At 48.8% G+C, this 20,706-nt stretch overlaps 2 protein-coding genes across 18 annotated transcripts; one reads left to right on the top strand and one right to left on the bottom strand.

Moving 5' to 3' along the window:
• Positions 1–314: 314 nt before the first annotated feature.
• On the top strand, positions 315–13,392 carry ANXA9 (annexin A9). Of its 13 annotated transcripts, none has more exons than XR_012004038.1 (14): positions 318–480; positions 595–683; positions 1,441–1,528; positions 1,710–1,806; positions 2,793–2,887; positions 3,071–3,184; positions 3,405–3,495; positions 4,633–4,712; positions 4,870–4,929; positions 5,446–5,530; positions 5,671–5,766; positions 5,848–5,906; positions 6,073–9,122; positions 12,266–13,392. XR_012004038.1 is itself a non-coding variant. In XM_072769238.1 (14 exons), the coding sequence occupies exons 3-14, from the start codon at positions 1,454–1,456 to the stop codon at positions 12,275–12,277; spliced, it is 987 nt and encodes a 328-aa protein (XP_072625339.1). In that variant the 5' UTR covers positions 319–480; positions 595–683; positions 1,443–1,453; the 3' UTR covers positions 12,278–13,392. The 13 variants fall into 13 exon arrangements, 12 of the variants coding, with proteins under 12 accessions (XP_072625336.1, XP_072625340.1, XP_072625335.1 ...); XM_072769238.1 differs by having other exon boundaries at positions 319–480; positions 1,443–1,528; positions 9,000–9,122; XM_072769237.1 differs by having other exon boundaries at positions 321–480; positions 1,447–1,528; positions 9,000–9,122; positions 9,352–13,392.
• On the bottom strand, positions 10,318–20,635 carry MINDY1 (MINDY lysine 48 deubiquitinase 1). 5 transcript variants are annotated; one of them, XM_072769216.1, is made up of 11 exons: positions 18,982–20,633; positions 15,808–15,910; positions 15,105–15,615; positions 14,675–14,732; positions 14,201–14,265; positions 13,644–13,802; positions 13,007–13,109; positions 12,503–12,645; positions 11,553–11,744; positions 11,097–11,240; positions 10,318–10,860 (listed from the first exon to the last, which is right to left on the bottom strand). In XM_072769216.1, the coding sequence occupies exons 3-11, from the start codon at positions 15,546–15,548 to the stop codon at positions 10,780–10,782; spliced, it is 1,389 nt and encodes a 462-aa protein (XP_072625317.1). In that variant the 5' UTR covers positions 15,549–15,615; positions 15,808–15,910; positions 18,982–20,633; the 3' UTR covers positions 10,318–10,779. The 5 variants fall into 5 exon arrangements, with proteins under 5 accessions (XP_072625317.1, XP_072625318.1, XP_072625316.1 ...); XM_072769217.1 differs by having other exon boundaries at positions 10,318–10,894; positions 15,105–15,910; positions 18,982–20,635; XM_072769215.1 differs by having other exon boundaries at positions 15,105–15,910.
• Between the last annotated feature and the right edge of the window lie 71 nt (positions 20,636–20,706).

Genomic DNA, 20,706 nt, shown 5'->3' with positions numbered 1-20,706 from the left:
TGGTATGTGCCCCAACAGGTTTTTCTCTATCAGCCTCTAAATCAGCCTGGAGCCTGTCTGACCTGTCCCCCCAGGGAGCTGGAGCCAAAGGCAGAGCCAGGTCAGAAGCTGGACTTAAAGACTGGGTTTCTATGGTCCCAACCTGGCCCCAGAAGGAAAGCACCACACAAAGCCTCTTGTGTCCAGTTGGGCTGCTGGAAGCTGAGCAGAATTCTCCCAGTGGGCTGGCTTCTGGAGGGAAAGATGCTTGAGAGGGAGGAGCTTGCCTTTGGGACCAGGTACAGCCCGGTCCTCTCCCACATTTGGGAGGGGCCAGAGCCCGAGGCGACAGCTGGGCTGGCTTCTAGAGAGGTCATCTGACTGGCTGCCCGGCCTGGGCTGCACACGCGCTCTCTCCTCTAGCAGACCACACAGAAGCTGGTGCCGACACAGGCAGCTGCCAGGCTATGACGACTGCCATCTCGCCCCTGGCACCTCTGGGTAAGCACTGGACCTGGGCCCTCTGGGGGAAGGGAGGGGAAAAAATCTTGTTGATCCCTTGGGAGAGGGAGAAAGTTTTCTTTTTCTAATGTGAGTGCTTGCTGCCTTGTCTAGGCACCCATGTACCCAAAGGAACACACACATCAGCCCCACTGACCTGAAGATCACTGCCAGAGACTCCAAAGGTGAAAGGTGAGCAGCAGGTAGGCAGCCAGATGGGCAGGGGGCAGGGGCTTCCTCCTGGGCTGGGGCTGAAGGTAGGGAGGTGTTTTAGGAGTTGTTCTTTCCCACTCCATATACTTTATCCTGCTACCCTGCCTCACTTCCCCTGCACCGCTGCAGAAACACCTCACCAGGCCCCCAGAAGGAAGGGATGTGTAATCTCAGAGGGGGGTCATCCACTGGAGACCAAAGTTTGGGAGCCTAAGGACCCACTTTGGAGTCAGAGAGGGTTTGTTTGATGCTATTTCTAGCAGCATTCCCCCTTTTTTTTATTTTTAACATTTTATTTATTTATCTGAGAGAGAGAGAGAGAGAGAGAGAGCTTGCACACATGTACAAGCTGGTGAGAGGGGCAGAGAGAGAGGGAGAGGAAGAAGCAGGCTCCCCACTGAGTAGGGAGCCCGATGCAGGGCTCGATCCCAGGACCCTGGGATCATGACCTGAGCTAAAGGCAAACAGTTAATCGACTGAGCCACCCAGGTATCCCTCTAGCAGCATTCTTAATCAATCCTTGCTTCCTGAAGAGGGGGTAAGAGGTGGGGAAGATGGGGGCCCCCCCATTGCCCCTCCATTTGGACTCCCAAACTTGCCAAGCAGGTTGATGTTCTTTTTTTTCTGCAATGTGGTGAAGGAACAGGAAGGACATGGGAGGTGGGCCCTAGGGGTCTGGGGATCATAAAAGAGGCCCAGAGGGTCAGGAAGTTCTTGTCAGGTGGCTTCTGTTTCCTTCCTCGGGAGAGCTAGCCATACCATGTCTGTGACCAGCGGGAAGACCAGACCATCCCTGACCCAGGAGATCCTCAGCCACCTGGGCCTTGCCAACAAGGTAGGGGCTGTGGTTGCTGGGATCGTTGTTACTACATCAGCTCTCGGGCTGTGAGAGGATGAGGGATGGGAATAGGAGAGCAGGCCCTGAGACCATGTCAAGGGCCATGCTGGGGCACTGGGACAAGATCTGTGCGGATCTGAGATGCTCCTCCAGCCCCCTACCCCTCACCCTCTTACAGACTGCAGCCTGGGGAACCCTGGGCACCCTCAGGACATTCTTGAGCTTCAGCGTGGACAAGGATGTGCAAAGGCTGCTGAGGGCCATTGCAGGCCAAGGTGAGCCCCTTTCCCTCTGCACGGGGGAATACATCCTTTAGAAACCAGTCTGCAGACTAGGAAGGACCTCGGAAGGAGGAAGTGACGTTGTTCAATAAATGTTTGTGGAATGCCTTAATTCTCGTATATCAAGTACCATGGGAGGTATGTCATTCCCATTCTTAGGACACCCTTGTGAGGTAAGTCTTATTTCTATTTTACAGGTGAGGGAACAGGCTTGGTGAGATAAAGAGGCTGGTTCAATGTCACACAGCTCATAATGGCAGGGCTGGGATTCTAATCTAAGTCCATGATCACCAAGCCATTTCTCCCTCCACCTTCTTCTGATTTTGGGTCAGGTTCACATGTCATTTTGAATCTATTTGCATCTTCTTATTTTTATTTTTATTTATATATATATTTTTTGGAGGGGGGAGAAAGTGTGTTGTGAGTGGTAGGGGGAGGGGCAGAAGGAGAGGAAGAGAATCTTAAGCAGATTCCCTTCTGAGCCTGGAGCCCAGTGTGGGGCTTGATCCCACAACCCTAAGATCATGATCTGAGCTGAAATCAAGAGTTGGATGCTTAACCGACTGAGCCATCCAGGCACCCCTGCATCTTCTTTTGAGGCTGAATGGAAGTGGGGAGGGCACTTGGGTGACTCCCAACTTGGGTTGAGCATCTCCCTTTGGCTTAGATCATGATCCCAGGGTCCTGGGATCGAGTCCCGTGTTGGGCTCCCTGCAGGGAGCCTGCTTCTCCCTCTGCCTGTGTGTCTGCCTCTCTCTGTGTCTCTCATGAATAAATAAATAAGATCTTTGAAGGAAAAAAAAAAAAAAAAAAAGGAAGTGAGGGTGTTGTAGTCCCTACCCTGTCCTGCACAGCTCTTTCCTGGATCTTTTCCTCTCTTCCCCTGGAGGCTTCAAGTCCAATGAGGCAGGGGGATCCCTGCCCCTAAAGACTCTCTTGGGTCTTGGCGAGCTGATAGCCCAACCCTCATCTGGGTTCAGGTGTGGACTGCAGTGCCATCATGGGCGTGTTGACCAACAGGACCAGAGAGCAAAGGCAGCTCATCTGTCGAGCCTTCCAGGAGCGCACCCAGCAGGTGAGGCCACTGACTTACCAGAGCCCCCTCCCTGGAAGACTTGGACAGCCATAGCAGCTGAGAGAGGGACAGCTGGTGCTTCTGGCCTTAGAAAGACACCAGCCAAATATCCCCAAACCTCCCCACGCATCTGGGGCCCTCTGTATCATGCCTCTTCTCTGCCATGGGGGTCATCTGTTGTAGGACCTGCTGAAGTCCCTGCAGGCAGCACTCTCTGGCAACCTTGAGAGGATTGTGATAGCTTTGCTGCAGTCTGCAGCCCAGTTCGATGCCCAGGAATTGAGGACAGCCCTGAAGGTACCAGGAGAGAAGGCTCGCTGGGTGTCTAGGAAGTAAGAACCACTGAGGGGAGGAGGGAGTTGACTGACTTGCCTTTGCCCACCCCAGAGGAATCGATTTGGCAGAGGCCCTCTTTAAACAGCCCATATGGACCCCTAGAAGGACAGGTGGTGGCCTCTGCTCTCTGCCATTCTAATGACATGCCTCAGCGTCAGAGTGACCTCCCCGCATCTTGTAGAACTCAGGTCCTGCTGAGGATGTGGCCCTGGAAATTCTTGCCACCCGAAGTGCACCCCACCTGCAGGAGTGCCTGACGGTCTACAAACAGAGTAAGAGCGGAAGGAGAGGGGAGAGGGGATGGCAGGGCAGTCCCCCCTCTCTGGCACTCCCTACAGGCAAGCATCCAGCAATATTCCTTCTGAGTCTCTCCGCCCACCCACCCTTGCCAATTCTGTCTCCCCAGGGCAAGAGCCAGATATGATCATTAAAGAAAGAGAAGCAGGGTTCCTGGGTGGCTCAGTCGGTTAAATATCTGCCTTCAGTTCAGGTCATGATTTTGGGGTCCTAGGATCAAGCCCCACATCTGGCTCCCTGCTCAGTAGGAGTCTGCTTCTCTCACCCCTCTAAATCTCCCCCCAACTCATGCTCTCTCCCTCAAATAAATAAAATCTTTAAAAAAAAAAAAAAAGAAAGGAAGGAAGGAAGGAAGGAAGGAAGGAAGGAAGGAAGGAAGGAAGGAAAGAGAAGCAACAATTAGCCATCTTAGTCTGGGGCTTCAGGGCAGATTCCAAGGTAATGACAATGTTGTGACAGTCCCAAGGGAACCCATGTCATCTTCCCAGCCCCTTCCAGATTCTGCCTTCATACCACATCCCAGACTAAATGGAGCCTTGCTACAGCCAGGGGGGGAAAGGTGGGGACCTAGTTTCTCTAAGTCATGGGTATTACCCCTCAGGCTCCTGTGTGGCTGCCACATCCCTCACCCACTGATTGCTAACTGGCCTTTTCTCATCCTCAACTGGTGTCCATTCTTGGCCTGCCTTAATCCCTCTCCTACTTCTCACTTCTTGCTTCTGCTTTTCTTTTCCCTCTCTTCTTTCACCTCTTCACATCCTTCCACCTCACTTCTCCTTGGCTCCAGAAAGGGGGCCAGGCCCTAGCCATCTGGCTTCATAATGTGGGTTTTCATACCCCCCTTGACTGCCTGTCTACCCCTGGAATAACAGATGCCCCCTTCTCCTAGCAGGTTGGCACCCCGTGATGCATGGGTTACTCACAGCTTAGGGATGTTTTCAGGGTGGCCACGATGGTGCTTCTGCCTTACATCTTGGGAACCAGCAGCCATCCAAGCCACCCCAAGCAGGAGATGGCAGTGTAGGCAAGGCACAGTGTGTTGGGCATTGAACAGGGAATGTCTACACTGGGAAAAACTGAGAGGATTCAGAGAGGTCCTGACCCCACCCCAGATTTCCAGGTAGAGGCTGAGGAAGACATCAAATCTGAGACCAGTGACATCTTGCAGGAACTGCTCTTGGCCCTGGCCAAGGTGAGGAGGACTGGCCTGCAGGGGAGGGGCTGGGGGAGAGTGGAGAGCATTGCTCTGGTATGATTAGCAAGAGAAGTCTTTGAGGGGAGACCAGGTTTGGGTTGGTTGTCCTGGGGATAAAAAGCTACCCTCAGAGTCTTAAGAGAGTTTCTCCTAGGGGGTCCGTGACAGATACTCTGGAATCATTGACTATAACCTGGTGGAACAAGATGTCCAGGTGAGCAGGAGCGAGGAGTTTGCACAGCCATGCATGTAAGACATCCCCCTCTACCATATCATAGGCCAGTGACATATGTATCCACTTGTCCTGCAAACCTCTCCTTGCCTCATTGACATGTGAGGACATGAAGTGTCAAGTAGTGACCATCTGAAGCCTATCACTCTTTAAGCCTCTGATTCCTGAACTAGCAGGAAAGAAGCTTGTCAATGGACAGATTCTCCTCATGGACATTTCAGTGGGGGCACCCTCCTCAGAACTTCACTTGGAGATTATTTAATTCCTTGATTCCCGCAAATTGGGGAATTGAGCTATGAGGGCAGAACCCTTCCCTTAGCCCCATTCCTTTTTTATTTGTTTGTTTTAGCCATAAATAAAAGCAACTACTTTATAGGTTCAATTAAGCTTTTCCCTGCTGAATCCCATTTCCATCATCATGATGATGGATTTGGGGAACATTGCAACCATGGCTCCCCTGCCCCCAACCAATGATCCTGGTTTACTCCTCCTTCCCAGGCACTAAAACAGGCTGAAGCACCCAGCACAGAGGGCACGTGGGTCCTCATCTTCACCCAGCGAAATCTTGAACACCTCATCCGAGGTACACACGAAACTTCTTGTCTTCCTAGCTTACTCTAATAATGTTTTGGCTGAGGAAGATGGGGAGGGCTCCTCCTTCTCTGTGATAATCCACCCCTGTTCCCATTTATCTTTCTAACTACATCCCACACACAATACAAGTGTTTGATCAGTACCAGCGGTGTACCGGGCATGAGCTAGAGAAGACCGTCCAGAACCGTTTCCACGGAGATGCCCAGGCAGCTCTGCTCAGCCTAGGTAGGGCTGGCTCAGAATATGTGGGTTAAGCTCTCACCTGGCATGGGAGCTGTCTCTTCATCTCTCCCTCTTTGCTTCCAGCCTCAGTGATCAAGAACACACCACTGTATTTTGCTGATAAACTTCATCAAGCCCTCCAGGTGAGAGGGATGCCTCTTTTCCCTCCCTTTGGAACAAAAACTGGGGAGTGGGGGTGGGGGTGGGGGGGTGGCATCTTCTGGGCAAGAGAGGAAGTTTCACACTGTTGCTGATGTAACTATCTGATCTCATATTTACTTTGTAAACATAGCAGCTCTCTTCTCCTAGGTTGACAAACTGCCTTGTCAAGAATAGAGGAGTGAGCTGGCGTTAAAGCTAAATTAGTTGACTCAAAAGGGCACGAAAACTAAAATTTTGGCCTAAGTGATATATAGGTGGCCAAATATAGGTATGAATTTGCTCTCTAAGACAGCACCTTGTCCAATTTCAGTTGTTGCCAGAATAATGATGGTGATAATGCAAGAGTAATGACAAGAGCCAGCATTTCTTGCTCATTGTTCTCCAGAGCCTATGATGAGCTCATTACACACATTTCAATTAATATTCACAGCCACACTCCATCCCTGTTTTATAGATGAAAAAACTGAGGTACAGAAAAGTTAAGTTCTTTGCCCAAGTTCATACAGCTAATGAACCATTTAGGCTTCCTATAAAACACGTATGGCTAATATAACATTGTATGTTATTTATACTGGAATTTAAAAATAATTAAAAATCACATATACCTAATGGTCTTCCAGGACATTTCACTGCATGTGTCAACTCCTGGTCTATAATATAGGTATTGGTCTGAACTACAAACTATACCATAAGAGTTCTTAGCACTCAGGACCACCTTTCTCCACAATGGTCAGACTTTGCTATTCACACTTAAATTGGTGATTCCACAAACAGAATCCAGTCATTCTGCTCATTGAGCTAGGTCTCCTATTAGTACAACTGTCCCTAAAACCTATAAATTAAAAACTCACCCAAATTTTTAAGAAGATAAAATTAGTTATCATTTTGGCAGATGGCATAGCTTCTTGTGTACTAAGAAACCATCATGCCTTGTTGGCGGGTATTCAGAAGACAGTACATATATGCACTTGTTTCATCACCAGTGGAGATTTCAATTTTGACAGTAAATTTTCTAAATTCCTGTCATAAACAAACTTGTATTGAAGCAATAAATGATTATAATGTATAAATTTTGTTTTTTTTTTAAAGATTTTATTTATTTATTCATGAGAGACACACAGAGAGAGAGGCAGAGACACAGGCAGAGGGAGAAGCAGGCTCCATGCAGGGAGCCTGATGTGGGACTAGATCCCGGGTCTCCAGGATCACGCCCTGGGCTGAAGGCGGCGCTAAACTGCTGAGCCACCCGGGCTGCCCACCAAACTTGTTTTAAAAAGGAAAAACTTCTGTCTTATTCTCTTGTGAGAAATATTTGAAAACATAGATTGTGACATATTTATTCAGAAAAGTGACATTCAGTGAAGGCTGATTCAGGAAAATTTGGACCAATCTGAACCATAGAATGAATGCGTATTAAAAGATCCTAGGGGGATCCCTGGGTGGCGCAGCGGTTTGGCGCCTGCCTTTGGCCCAGGGCACCATCCTGGAGACCCCGGATCGAATCCCACGTTGGGCTCCCGGTGCATGGAGCCTGCTTCTCCCTCTGCCTGTGTCTCTGCCTCTCTCTCTCTCTGTGTGTGACTATCATAAATAAATAAAAATTAAAAAAAATAAAAGATCCTAGGGAAGTATGAGTTGGCCAAGTACATTCTCAAGTAACAAGGTAAGAATTATGTTTAATGTAGGTTTGGTAGAAAGGGTGCTTGTGCACCAATGGGAATATTCAGTTAATGAGTGCCTTGCCCCAGTTCTACAACTTTGGAGTAGTAAGAGTTGGAAGACAGGAAGAATAGATACTGCAGAGCAATCAGCAGTTTTTACCACAATACAAGATTGATGATACATGAAATTGAAGATAAAGTAGCCAACAGGCACACTGACAATGAGGTCCAAATGAAATATGGCATCCTGTTGTTACTTCCTCATTTTCTTTTCTTTTTTTTCCATGGGAACTTATGATCTGTGTGGATGCCATAAAGGTGGGTATCAGGCAATTGTGGGAAGTCTCATGAGTCAAGTGCCAGGAAACTACTGGGAAAGAAGCTATTAGGAAATTGTGATAGCACCGGTGCACAGCCCATAACATAAATAGGAGTTTTGCAACCAAAGTTTTTATTTAGAAATCTCTCCTGATAACACATTTATTATAATCAGTTGTAACTAATGACTTCATACAATCAATTATGATTCATGATTTATAATTATAATTCACGTATTGTACCTTTATTTTTGAAACTGAACCCTCCACTACCTTCTTTAACCAAAAGGCAGGAGGCTTGGTGCGACAAGTGATGCTGAACCCCAGGAATCCAAACAGGAGAAACTGATGTATATAGATGGGGATGTGAGGTGGCCCTGGTAGGTCAGGCTCAGACCCTCCTGAGCGTCTGCTCACATGACCCTCCTGCCTATCAGGAAGTCACATGACCCTCCTGCCTATTAGAGCCCCAACAACTCATTTTGGGGATAGGCTGGTATATCCTCTTTGGACACTCACTACCCTGGAAGTTAAAAACTTCCTGGCTTTCATGCTGGAACTCTTTATGGGCAGCAAGTCTTTCCCATCTTTTTTTGAGTAACTGCCTTGGGAGCTGCCCACCACTGAGATCTTGAGGAATGAGGCTCTAAGCTAGTGACATGGCCAGAAAGAGAACTACCCCAGCCACTCCCACAGAGACTGATCTTTCCTGCTGCATACCTTCCATGAGGGTGGACAAAGATAAACTTTGCTCTTAGATAATGTACTCTTCTCTTTTCCCTGAACTCACACCTCACTTCCCCTTTCTATTTTTTTTTTTTTTGAAGATTTTATTTATTTAGTCATGAGAGACACAGAGAGAGAGAGAGGCAGAGACACAGGCAGAGTGACAAACAGGCTCCTCGCAGGGAGCCCAATGCGGGACTCGATCCGGGACTGCAGGATCACACCCTGAGCCAAAGGCAGACGCTCAGCTGCTGAGCCACCCAGGCGTCCCGCGCTTCCCCTTTCTAGAGTAATTTACCATCCTGTCCAGTCTCTACTCTGTGAGAATCTTGCCACCACCCTCCCCCCATTCTGTTTCTCCATCTTCCAGGACATCAAACCCAATTACCAAGTCCTGATGCGCATCCTTATCTCTCGAAGTGAGACTGACCTTCTAAGCATCCGAGCTGAGTTCAAAAAGAAATTTGGCAAGTCCCTCTACTCTTCTCTCCAGGTGAGACTTAGCTACTTCTTAACCTGGAGCCCCAGAGCTTCACCTCTCCCCTCCACTCTGCCCTCCCTGCACACCACCAAACATGTTCATGCTCTGGAGAACTCATGAGTTTTTGGTTAATTTAGTACACAGCTCTTGACATCAGACAGTTCTGGACCAGCACAAGGGAGGAAACAATACTTGGGCCATGGTGTCAGTGGGGTCTAACATTGGACTCTCCTGTCTGCAGGATGCAGTGAAAGGGGACTGCCGGTCAGCCCTACTAGCCCTATGCAGAGGTGAAGACATTTGAGGCCTCCCTGGAACACCATGACATTCAAGGATCTGAGATCCCCATGTGTGGCCAAGCATATACCAGCTGGGCCTCCAAATAGGATAACGCTTCATTGAGTATCACATGCTCCAGCTTCTTGTTGAGAGTAGAATTTGAAGTTTCTTTTGAATCCCTTAATTTCCTCATCTCAAAGTGATGCCTGCACCTGCGTCCCCAATCTCTGTCTTGGGTATAGGCAGCGCTTGGATGGTTTCTGCCCTACTCATCCTTCCCATACCCTGGCCAGACCATCTCACTGATTCTTGAATTCTTTTGGCAAACTTCACTGTTGTTTGTGTTCCCTGATTGAAGTTTGGGTGGAGCAGGACATGGGCTGGGAGGAGGCCTTAAAGTTGGAGGTGCCTTTGATGTGCGCTTGGATATTCAACAGGCTCTAGTGCTGCAACAAGCCCCTCACCTTGAAGTCCAACTCCCCCACCCCCGCCATTATTCTCTCTTCCCCAGGAAATTTCCGGGCAAAGTAAGTGAGAAACAGGAGCCCTATGAGGTCAGAAATAGAGGTAGCAAAGGGGGCCTGGATGGCTCAGTTGGTTAAGTGTCTGCCTTTGGCTCAGGTCATGATCCCAGGGTCCTGGGATGGAGTCCTGAGTCACGTTCCTGGTGGGAATCTGCCTCTCCCTCTATCTCCCCTCCTGCTCATGATCTCTCTCTCAAATAAATAAATACAACCCCCAAATTGCATCTTCCAAAGCAGGGACTTGGGGGTGGGGAGGAGCAGGCTTTGGTTCCCCCTGCTGGCCCTATTAGAAATGACAAGCAAAGCAACCCTCAGGGCCTCTATAACCTCCCCCATCTTTTTGCATTCCTTATTTGGGTCAAATACTTAACCCCACTGTTGCAGGGGAATGCAAACAACAGATCTCAAGAAAGAAGTTTTATTTCCAAACCCCTAGGAAAGCATTACAAATAATGGATATAGAAACCCATATCAAACCCTGAAACAATCGGGAGACAGGCCAGCAGGATCACCAATGACCCAGCCAGTCAGGGGTAGAAGCAGGGAAGATGCATTCTAGACAGGGACCTCACCCTGGAGCCTGAGTCTGTATATTAGTGTGACTGTACTGGGGAACAGGAGCTGGGAACTAGAAATCCTCACCCCATCAACCCCAATGTTGCCCTGGATGACCGGGAGGCAGAGAAGGTGGCAGCACATGAGGGCAGGATATTACTGAGTCTGACCTTGGCATTTACTGCCCGCTCTGATCCCCAACAGTCTATAAATGCGTTACCCTGCATATCTCAGGGCTTGAGCTGGGGGAGAAAGCAGAAGAGCTGTCACCTCTGAAAGAAGAGGCAGGGCAGCCCCAGCATCGGGCCAAGCTACAGGAGGACACAATCTGACTCTTGTTTCGGCCTCTGACGACGCTCCCCGACTGGACGTCCAGATGCGGCTCCTCTCCCCTGTATGGGATTTAACAATGGGTCACGCATCAGCCTAGAAGAGCAAAACGACAGAGATTCTAGATGGATGTAGGGCAGGATCAGGAGGGGAGTTGGGGAGAGAAAGGTAAAACGGGACCCACAGGAGAGGGACACTTTGAAGAGACGAGTTAGGAATCACAAGGCCAAGTGTGTGGACAGGGAGGAGCAAGGTGGAGCTCTGGGCCCCTCGGACCACCCCAGCCAGCAGCCCTCACCTGTGGTGAGGCCCGCACTGGTGCAGGCTGGACTGCTTGTTGCTGCTGGTACTCCTCTTGCTGAAGCCGCTGGGCCAGCTCCAAGTCACTGAGACCCAACGTGCCCTGTGGCTGTTGCTGGAGGGACAAGGCAATCAGGTAGTCCTAGAGAGAGGCAGGACAGAGCAAAAGTAGTGAGGTCACTGGGGCCTGGGGGCTATCCAGGCTGGCTTTAGGTTTCCAACCCATTTTTCTTCTTCAAATTCTCCAGTTTCTCCTCCAGGGCAAAACACATAGCCAAGTACATTATCTGTGGTGACATACTCCAAGTACCAAGGTGGTCTGAAGGTGACAGTTAAGGGGCACAGGTGTCATGTGTCACGATGTCTAGATGATGAAATGTGCATGCCACTTGCTTATGGTGAAGAGCTCATTAGAGGATGGGCTCTCTGCCCCCTTCCCACTGGCCCCACACACCTGGTCTACCTGCCGCAGCTCTTTGGGGGAGCCACTGCCCCCTCCTGCTCCGGGCCCTTTGCCCAGGGAATGGCTCAGGTGGAAGTCAGAGTCGCAGAAGCAGCTGTCACCATCCACATTGTGCAGGCTCTCCCACACCACTTGCTCTTCCTGCAGAAATCCCTGGTCAGTGACCAGTAGGTACAAGTGACTCTGCAGAGAGGAGGACAAAGTTTGTTGGTGGGGTAGGTGACGCAGAGGCACTTTACTGCCAGAGATCAGCTGAAATGCAGAGACCATTGCAATCGCCTATGGCGCTGCCTGGACCATGTCAGTGTGAGCACACACATCTTTTATGGCTGTGGGGAGAAGGAAGGGATGTCTGAGTGTATGCTCAGCTGGGTGTGAACATGGCAGTCCCTGTGGTCAAGTGGGAGTCCTTGGGGTGGGGGTCCCACACAAGATGCTGCTTCATACCCTACTTCCTGTGGTTCTCTGGGTTCATCTGATGGCTACCAGAATAAATCCTTTGAGAGTCAAAGACCTTTCCCTCATCCATTTAATTCCATTCCCTTGCTGGGAGAGGATTTTACTTTCCTGTCCCATTGAGGGCAAGCCTATTCCTTAAGGCTTGCTCTGGCCAGTGAGAAAGTAGCCAGACTGACACATGTCATCTCTAGGCAGAAGCATTAAAAGCTAGTGCATGGGGTACCTCTCTCTCTTTTCCCTTCCAGATTCCAGATTAAGGCTGTTTCGTCAGCCTGGGTCCCAGAGAGAAGACGATGCAGGACAGAATAGCAGCTAATCCACAATGGCCAGCCAGCATGAGAAATAAACCACAGGGATTTTAGGGGCCATTTGCTACCTGAGGTTAATCTAACTTATCCTGCCTGACACACTGACCCAGAAGAAAAAACCACAAATGATAGCACATCCCACGTCCCACCCCTGCATCTCTAAAATCTCATTACCTTGTGCTTAGTCATAGTGCTGAAGTGGTTGTTTCGGAAAAAGACACTAAGTTCACCCTCCTTGGCAGCTGCTGTTAGCTCGCACAGTCCATGGTAGGTCAGCTGTGCTGCAGTGGTCTCCAGGAACTGCTCTGCGATCAGGCCTGCCGGGAGGGCACAAAATTGGGGGATGAGGGGCTTAGCTTCAATACAAAGTCCACGTTAGGAAGAAGGATCCTCCAGATCCTTTGTCCCTGTCAAAAGCCCTAAGGAGGAGGATCCCACCTTGTGAAATCTCTTGAAGCCTGGCTGCATTCATTTATCCAACAAATCATTACTGAGTGGCCGCCCTGCACCAGGCACCGCTCTAGGTACTGAATGCAATGGTCAATCCCCCTGACTCTCCCTCGTGGGGTTCACACTCTAGTGGGATGTGGTGTGGGGGAGACAGACAATAAACAACAAACTGAAGTGGCCATCACTCCCTCCACATAAGATCTACAGAAAAGAAAGCAGGGATATTACCTTCTGTCACCAGGTTGGTGTCACTAGAGTGCTTGCAGGTGATGATCTTCTCCACCAGCTGGTTGTAACTCAGTTTCCCAACTGCACTCACAGCCTCAGGGCTCTGCATGGGCAGTGGGATGGGGTAGTAGCCAAATAATTGAGATCTTTTGGGAAAGGAAATGAAACAAGCCCACAGCATTGCAACCCTATAACCAAAGGTTATTGGGACGCCTGGGTGGTTCAGCGGTTGAGCGTCTGCCTTTGGCTCAGGGCGTGATCCCACTGTTCCGGGATCGAGTCCCACACTGGGCTCCCTGCATGGAGCCTGCTTATCCCTCTGCCTGCGTCTGCCTCTCTCTGTGTGTCTCTCACGAATAAACAAGTAAAATTAAACAACAAACAAAGGTTCTTGAAATTTTCCGGGTCTAAAGAACTGACCTATTTGTATAGGGTTTGCTTGTATTTGAATGTTACCCCTCCCCCCCAAAAAAAGGTTAAAATTCAAGGAATTCTGCACCAGGTCCAGCCTCTAAAGCCTATTCCCTTCCCAAGCCAATCTAATCCCTAACTCCCTAAACCCATCCCACAAAATTTGGCTTCTCTGTCAGTTTGAGCTGGGTAAGAGTCTCATTTGGGCGCCCCCCCCCCCCCTCACCTGTGGATCAACAAGCCAGCCATGGTACAGAGGTATGCCAAGGAGGTCAAAGATACTGCACTCAGGAGTATACTCAAAATCAGAGACCCCTGTGAATCGCACATTGACATCCAGCCCCGTGGCCAGCTTAGGCAACACTGTCATCGCGTCGTCCACATTCTAGGTTTAGAAAAGAAAATGATGACTGTATCACACCACCATGTTATACACCTTCAATTCACACAATGTTAGATGTCAGTTATATTCCAATAAAGCTAGGGGATAAAAAGGAGAAAACGATGGCTATTCTAGCCTCCCCTACCCCCTGACTCCTAGCTCCAGAAATAAAAAAATTAATCTCATTGCTTTTCTTCCCTCATTCTCTTACAGGCCATTCCATTCCTCTCTTGCCTCAACCCTTCTTTATCTTATATAAAGGAACATATTTTCTAGGACAGAGATATACTAGAAAGAAATCATAGTTCAAGGAACCTTCTTGAGAAGAAGGGCTTCTCTTCATAGCTTAGGTGTCCCGATACAAGCCTGCAAACTCCTGTATCCCCAGACGTTTGCCTCACCTGCTGAAAATTAAGCTGAAGTCCCTCTGACTTCTCCTGAGGCCTGATGGACAGGAGGCAGTCTCCTACAAGACAGAACCCCTTCATCAGCTCACCCCAACTGTCCCACAGCTGCTTCCTCTTCTTCTGGAGAATGGTTATGGAACACAGATTTTTACAGCTGTAAGGAGCCTTAAAATCTAATCCAGACCTTTCAATTCTTAGAGAAAGAAACAGACTCATGAAGGTGAAAGGCCCACCCAAGGTCACACTAAAAGCTCAGAGCAGAAGTAGGGTTTCAATCCCAGACTCCTGACACCTTGATCTTTGCTTTTCATTCCCCAGCCTTGCAGAGAAGCCCTGTAGACCTTCATCCTCCCTGCCACATCAGAGCCCCAAATGCGCAGTTGCCCAATATTCTGTATTTCTAGCTGAGTGGAAAGTGTAAGCTCTTGAACCTTCTGTGTAATTCCTCTCCAAGGTTTAGTCACTCACCAAGATGGGCCATGAGCTCATCTGATGTAATCACTTCCTTCTGGGGGGGCAGCTTCACCTGGAGGCAGAAAGGGTGGCCAAGGCCATGTGTATATTCAGAGAGCACTGAAGGAGAAAAACATAGAAGGACAGGGGGGAAGGGGAGGGCGTGGTGGGAAAGCGGGCTTGCAACTAGAGTGAGGGAATGAATGTGAAGAACTGTAAGGCATTCCCATTTGCCAGACAGTAGAAGATACAAGAGTAGGACAGAGAATTGTTTTGTTTTGTCTTGTTTTCATGAATAGCTTATCTCACTTGTTCAAGCTGGAGATATACAGAGAATAATCTGGAAAGTTTTGCCTGGTCTGAGAACAGCAGGATCATCAAGGAGATGGGTCAGGGAAGAGGACTCGCCCTAGCAATTTCTGAGCTCCCATCCAAACTCTCTTACCTTCCACTGAAGAAAGAGGATGTTCATGATGGCAAGGAGAGGACAAGGGCCATTAGTGCTCTGGGTGATGATGGGTGTCCGTTCTCCCTTCCAGGGGATCCACTTTACACAGTAGAAATCTAGCTCAGGCTGTCGGGCCCTAGGGGGCAGGGGAAGCTCCTGCCTGGAGCATGCTCCCACTGTCTCTACTTCAGGCTGTGTCCCGTGGGCTGGCCCCAGTTGCCCTGAACTAGCATCAGGTGGAGGGGACTCAAGGTGATCCTGGCCCTCGGCCAGCAGCAAAGCGTGGCCTACTGGCTCCTGTTCTCCAGCTGCCCCATCTCCAGTATCCTTGTCCTGGGGGTGCTCATCCGGTTGTGACAGGACCTCACGGTTTTCAGGGCTGACTGCTTCTGTAATCCTGCCCTCACCAGCGGCTGAATGCTCAGGTTGATGGTGTTCCATGGTCAGAATAGGTCAACTGAAGGGCACCAAAAGACTTTCCTGTCCTCAGGGAGTTACCTAATCTAGGCTTGGTATGTAAAAAAGAGACCAATCAAATAAGAAGAAAGTCATTGGGCTGGAAAGCAAATAGATCCAGAAAAGTCTTGTCAAAGGACTATAGTATGGAAGGCTAGATAATGTCTATCTAGTCACTCCTGGCTACAGGGTGTATGTCTTTCTCAGTTGGGTAAACAGAAGGGCCCCAGCCTGAGCTCTTCACCTCTAAGTTGCTGTGACCACATGGAACCAATGAGGGTACAGGGCTTTCAGGTTGAAAGGCAGGATTCTGATGGGATTGAAGTCATTGGAAGGAGTCAGCTTCCCTGAAACGATAAGATCAAGAAATGGAAAAAAGTTGGAGAGAAAGGGAAAGTAAAAGGAGAAAGAAAGGAAAAAGACAGAGCAAGAGATGTTAAAACTGTACAGCTGACCCCTGAACAACAGGGGTTTGAATTGGGCAGGTCCACTATCCGCGGACTTTTTTCAGTAAATATATGAACGGTAATGTAAATGTATTTTCCTTATGATTTTCTTTTTTTGTTGCTGAAGTATAGCTGATACACGATTTACATTAGTTTCAGCTGTATTCTTTAGGATTTTAAAATATTATTTATTTATTTATTCATAAGAGACACACAGAGAGGCAGAGACACAGGCAGAGGGAGAAGCAGGCTCCCTCCAAGGAGCCTGATATGGGACTTGATCCCAGGGGTCCCGGGATTATGCCCTGAGCCAAAGGCAGATGCTCAATTACTGAGCCACCCAGGTGCCCCCTTATAGTTTTCCTACTAACATTTCCTTTTCTTTAGCTTACCTTATTGTAAGAATGTAGTATATAATACATATAGCATAAAAATATGTGTCAACTGACTGTTGTTTATGTTTTTGGTAAGGCTTCCAGTCAACAGTAGGCTATTAGTTCAGTTTTTAGGGAGTCAAAAGTTATACATGGATTTTCAACTGTATGAATGGTCAGTGTCCCTAACCCCTGTGTTGTCCAAGGGTCAGCTGTATTCATGGTTATTAATACAGTGATCTGTAGCTCACCCTGTAATAGGCGTCAGGTTGGTAACCCCCACCATAGCCAGGATGGTGATAATTCCTCTGCCCCATACCAAACCCCACCACCCTGGCTGTTCACAGATCCTCCAGAGCACACACAAGTATCCTTGGGGTTACCTTTTCTCCTCTTCACCCCAAGGGAAAAAAGATTTAACAGTCACAGAGTGTTTGGGGTGAAGAGCGGAGGTAGAGCTGGATAGTTTCATGCCCCAAAAGAGGAAACACCAGTGAGAAAGAAGCCTTTTTCCTCAAAGGACTCTATTAAACTTTACACAATCCTGAACCACAGCAAAAAGGTTTTGGAGGGGCTTCCTGTGGGCCAGAGAGGGGAAATGTAGGCCAGGGGGGACTTGAATCAGACTGGTTCTGGCAAGTAACTTCAGATTAGGGTACAAAGCCTGCTCCCCCGCAAATTCTGACAGTTAACTCTTGACAGCAGGAATTGAGGTATCAACTTCTCTTCAGTTCCCCTCTGCTCCCTTAAATTACCTAAACCCAGAGATTGCCCTCTTGCCCACTCTTTATATAGATGTGAAAATGCTGATTATTGATTTATACAAGAAATACTCCCTTGTGGGGTGCCTTGGTGGCTCAGTTGGTTGGGCTGCCAACTCTTGATTTTGGCTCAGGTCATAATCTCAGGGTTGTGAGATCAGGCTCTTGTGTGTCAGGCTCCATGCTCAGTGGGGAATCTGCTTGGGGATTCTTTCTCTCCCTCTCCCTCTGCCCCTTCCCTCCACCGAGTTCTCTCTCTTTCTCAAATAAATAAGAAAATCTTTAAAAAAGAAGAAAAAGAAATACTCCCTTGTGATGAGCACTGGGTGGTGTATGGAAGTGTTGAATCACTATACTGTACACCTGAAACTAATATAACACTGTACATTACACTGGAATTAAAATAAAAACTTAAAAAAAAAAAAAAAGAAATACTCCCTCTACATTCATCTACCTACTCTGCGTATGTTCTTTCTATTCCCACCCAGGTCATGTAAACCCTAGACCTGTTTAACCTGCTCTCTATCAGCACTAAGCATCGAGTCCAACATAGACATTTAATTAAGGCCGTAGATAGCAAACAATAAAAAGCCATAAACGCTGTCCCCTGGAAAACATCTACCTTCAACTTCTTAGTTCTGCTGTCCCCTTTACTTGGGGTCAGAAATCCTGTCTTCTCTCCTGCTCCCTCCTACTTTGACACTATGCTTCCTTCCTGTAAAGTGGCAGGAATTCAGGGCTAGGTTAAGGCCTGGGAGATGAAGTTGAGAGACAGAAAAGTTATCAGCAGAAGCCTAGTCACCCAAATTGATCCTCCTCCTGATTCAAACATAATTCATGATAGCTGCCTCTCATTTACATGTTAATTTAGAATCAGACTAGCAAAAATTGCCTGCACACTTTACACTTTGCTTTCCCTCTCTCTCATCTCCTTTTTTCCTCTCCTCCCCAACGACAGTGTGGCTGAGCCTTGGAAACAGAGGCCAGAGCTTGGGAAAGTTAAAAGAGCTTGGAGAAAAGCAGCGTGCGTTTCTTATCTTTTCCGTCCAGTGCTAGAAATTATCAATAATTAAGTGGGAGTTGGGCAGCTAGCTGGCGAGGGGGATGAGCCGAAAGAGACCCGGAGCTGGGTCTTGGAGAAACTGGGCAAAGCTAACTGGGCTAAGTCTTAAGAGGGGCAGGAGACGGAATGGAGGATTTCTACTCTACAAAGTGCCCTCCCCGTGGGTGGGCACCAGTATGTCAGCATAGGAAAGGATGAGGGGGGAGGGCACTACAACAAATCAGGATTTTGTTCTTTTCCTCTTCTTTTCTCAAGTCCCATGCGTTCTTCCTGCTGGAATTATCCTCTGGTGGTGGGTGAGATAGTTAAAATAGCCCTGGCCCCTCCCTTGCACCGGCAGTAAATAGCCAAAAGTTGGAAGAAGCATATAAAATGGGTAGGTAGCTTCACTAAGACACACGCACCCCCAGGTACTTTTGCACTTGTAATCTTCTCAGTCTGACCCAAATCTTCATTCTGGTTTAAAATTTTGCCCCTCCCCCCAAAAAATAAAATAAAAATTTGCCCCCAAGTAAGTCAACCATGCCCTCCCATGCCCTGCCTATTAACTTGCAAGCGAGAGGGGGAAGTTTTCATTAAAAGAAGTAAATGAAGGCACCAAGCCCACCCCTTTTACATCTTCCTCCTGCCTTAGCTCCTCTCAAAATCCAAACTTGTAGAGACCAAAAGTGGAGAGGGACAGTCCGCGTCATCTCCCCAGAGCTGCAGAGGAAAAAGAGAACTGGGGGGAGGGGGCGGGGGAGGTAAAGGAAATGGTTAGAAGAAAGTTTTTACCTTAAAGAAGTGGGTGCTGTTCCAGGACTGAGAGGAGGGTCCGGAAGGGCTATTCAGTCAGGAAGGTGGCTACAATGAGGGGCGCTACGGCTACCGCAGCCCCAGCTGCCTTCCAGCTGTCAAGGCCAGAGCTTACACAGGTCTACACAGGTTTACAAGCAGCTGTCCTGGCGTGGTCGTGGCCACTTCCGGGCTCACATCCACGACTGGGGTCACCAGAGAAGGGTGGAGGCAGGCAGGAGTGCAGCCCAGGTGCTCCCAGGTCGCTCGGAGCGTCTTCAGGATTCCTGAGTGGCTGAGTCTAGGGCGTGCGCTCCAGGCCCTGACTCCGAGCTAATTTTCAAAGGAAGTTTGTGGTTTTTCTTTTTTCTTTCTTTCTCTCTCTCTCTCTCTTTCTCTCTCTCTCTTTTTTTTCCCATGGGACAAAGAAAAATTAGTCAAGGACAAGCTCCCTGGAGAAGGAGGGACTTGCCCAGCACTGGAGATTTTCTATCAGGGCTTTCTGACCTGGTCAGCAGCTTGGTGATTAGCAGTGAGGGAGAGAGAAACAAGGAGAGAAAAACAACAGACCCTTTCTCTTCCCTCCGCCTGCCTCTGAAAGGAACGGAGCGCTTGTGCCTCTCTGGTGAGAAGAGGGAAGAGCAAGTGCCCTTGCGGAGCGTGGGGAGGAGCAGGGCTGGACAGCAGCAGCTGGTTGGATTTGAGCTTTCTCCGTGGATATGGCAGGCCTTTGGTCTGGACCCACAGAAGCAGTGCCAAAGAGCACGATATTTGCATATTTATTCATTTAAAGTAAAAAGAAATTCTGCTATTTTCTAAGCCTTTATGTATCTTTTTTTTTTTCCCCTTAGAAATGGACCTGGTTGGGCTGTGCCCCTGGAGGTCCTCTACACGACTCCCCAGACTCTGGGAAGACAAGGAGAGAACTAGCCGAGCAAGCAGGAGATCTAATACCCCTGGGCTCTGGTCCTCTGTCCCAACACAGGCCTCACCTCCTTTCAACTTCTGGGGTGGGCGTGGGGAGGGGAGAGCAGGAAAAGCTGGCAGTAAGAAATCCAGGGAGGGTCGGTAAGGGAGGGGCATTTGATGATCAGTTCACGTATTGGCAGCACCCTACACCACCATGGGGCTGGAAGGTGGCAGTTAGGGGAGGCTGGAACCCAGCTCCACATTCTGAAGGGCCCTCCTCCCTTGACTTACAAGGCTACTGCAGGATGAAACTTCAAGCAGCTCTGAAGGCTGAAAGGGCAGTTTGAGCAATTAGGGAGGCAGGGAGCAAAAACCCCAGGTTACAACCGTCCATGAGGAGGCATTTGCCAAGGCTGTAGACAGACGGGCTACTGGGCGGTAAAGTAGCAGCAGGAGTCGGCAAGAGGCCGTAGGTATTAGGTGAAGAAGAGGGGTCGAAGGTGATTCTAATGTTTTTATAACACGGACAGCAGAAAATTGGCGGCAGTGGGTCCGTTTGGTAAAGGGGAGAATTCGAGAAAGGCAGGCTAAGCTGTTTTTGCCTTGTGTAATTTAAGATGCCAGCCAGATGCTCGATGTAATCTATGGAAAGATGCTATACTTAGCCCGACTCGAGAGATGCCACCAACGCAGGTTACTGTGACACATATACATTTCTCTGTCAAATGAGTAATCTCGGAAAATTATTCTCTCCTCGATTCTTACAGCCATTTCGGAGCTGCCGGACTACGTTTCCCAGGACGCCCTCCGCCACGC

The sequence above is a fragment of the Canis lupus genome, chromosome 12 (assembly GCF_048164855.1).
Source record: "Canis lupus baileyi chromosome 12, mCanLup2.hap1, whole genome shotgun sequence".
Taxonomy (NCBI): domain Eukaryota; kingdom Metazoa; phylum Chordata; class Mammalia; order Carnivora; family Canidae; genus Canis; species Canis lupus.
This window is presented reverse-complemented; position numbering and strand designations above follow the sequence as displayed.

Bases quoted from the DNA above. Each gene is read 5' to 3' on its own strand.
- ANXA9 (XM_072769235.1), top strand. From the start codon at position 1,454: ATGTCTGTGACCAGCGGGAAGACCAGACCATCCCTGACCCAGGAGATC. The intron at 3,185-3,404 runs GTACCAGGAGAG...CGCATCTTGTAG, and splicing joins AATTGAGGACAGCCCTGAAG to AACTCAGGTCCTGCTGAGGA. The intron at 5,531-5,670 runs GTACACACGAAA...ACACAATACAAG, and splicing joins TCTTGAACACCTCATCCGAG to TGTTTGATCAGTACCAGCGG.
- MINDY1 (XM_072769215.1), bottom strand. From the start codon at position 15,548: ATGGAACACCATCAACCTGAGCATTCAGCCGCTGGTGAGGGCAGGATT. The intron at 13,110-13,643 runs GTGAGGGGGGGG...CTGCCCATGCAG, and splicing joins GCTGGCTTGTTGATCCACAG to AGCCCTGAGGCTGTGAGTGC. The intron at 12,646-13,006 runs GTAATATCCCTG...CCCTCCCGGCAG, and splicing joins CACCAACCTGGTGACAGAAG to GCCTGATCGCAGAGCAGTTC.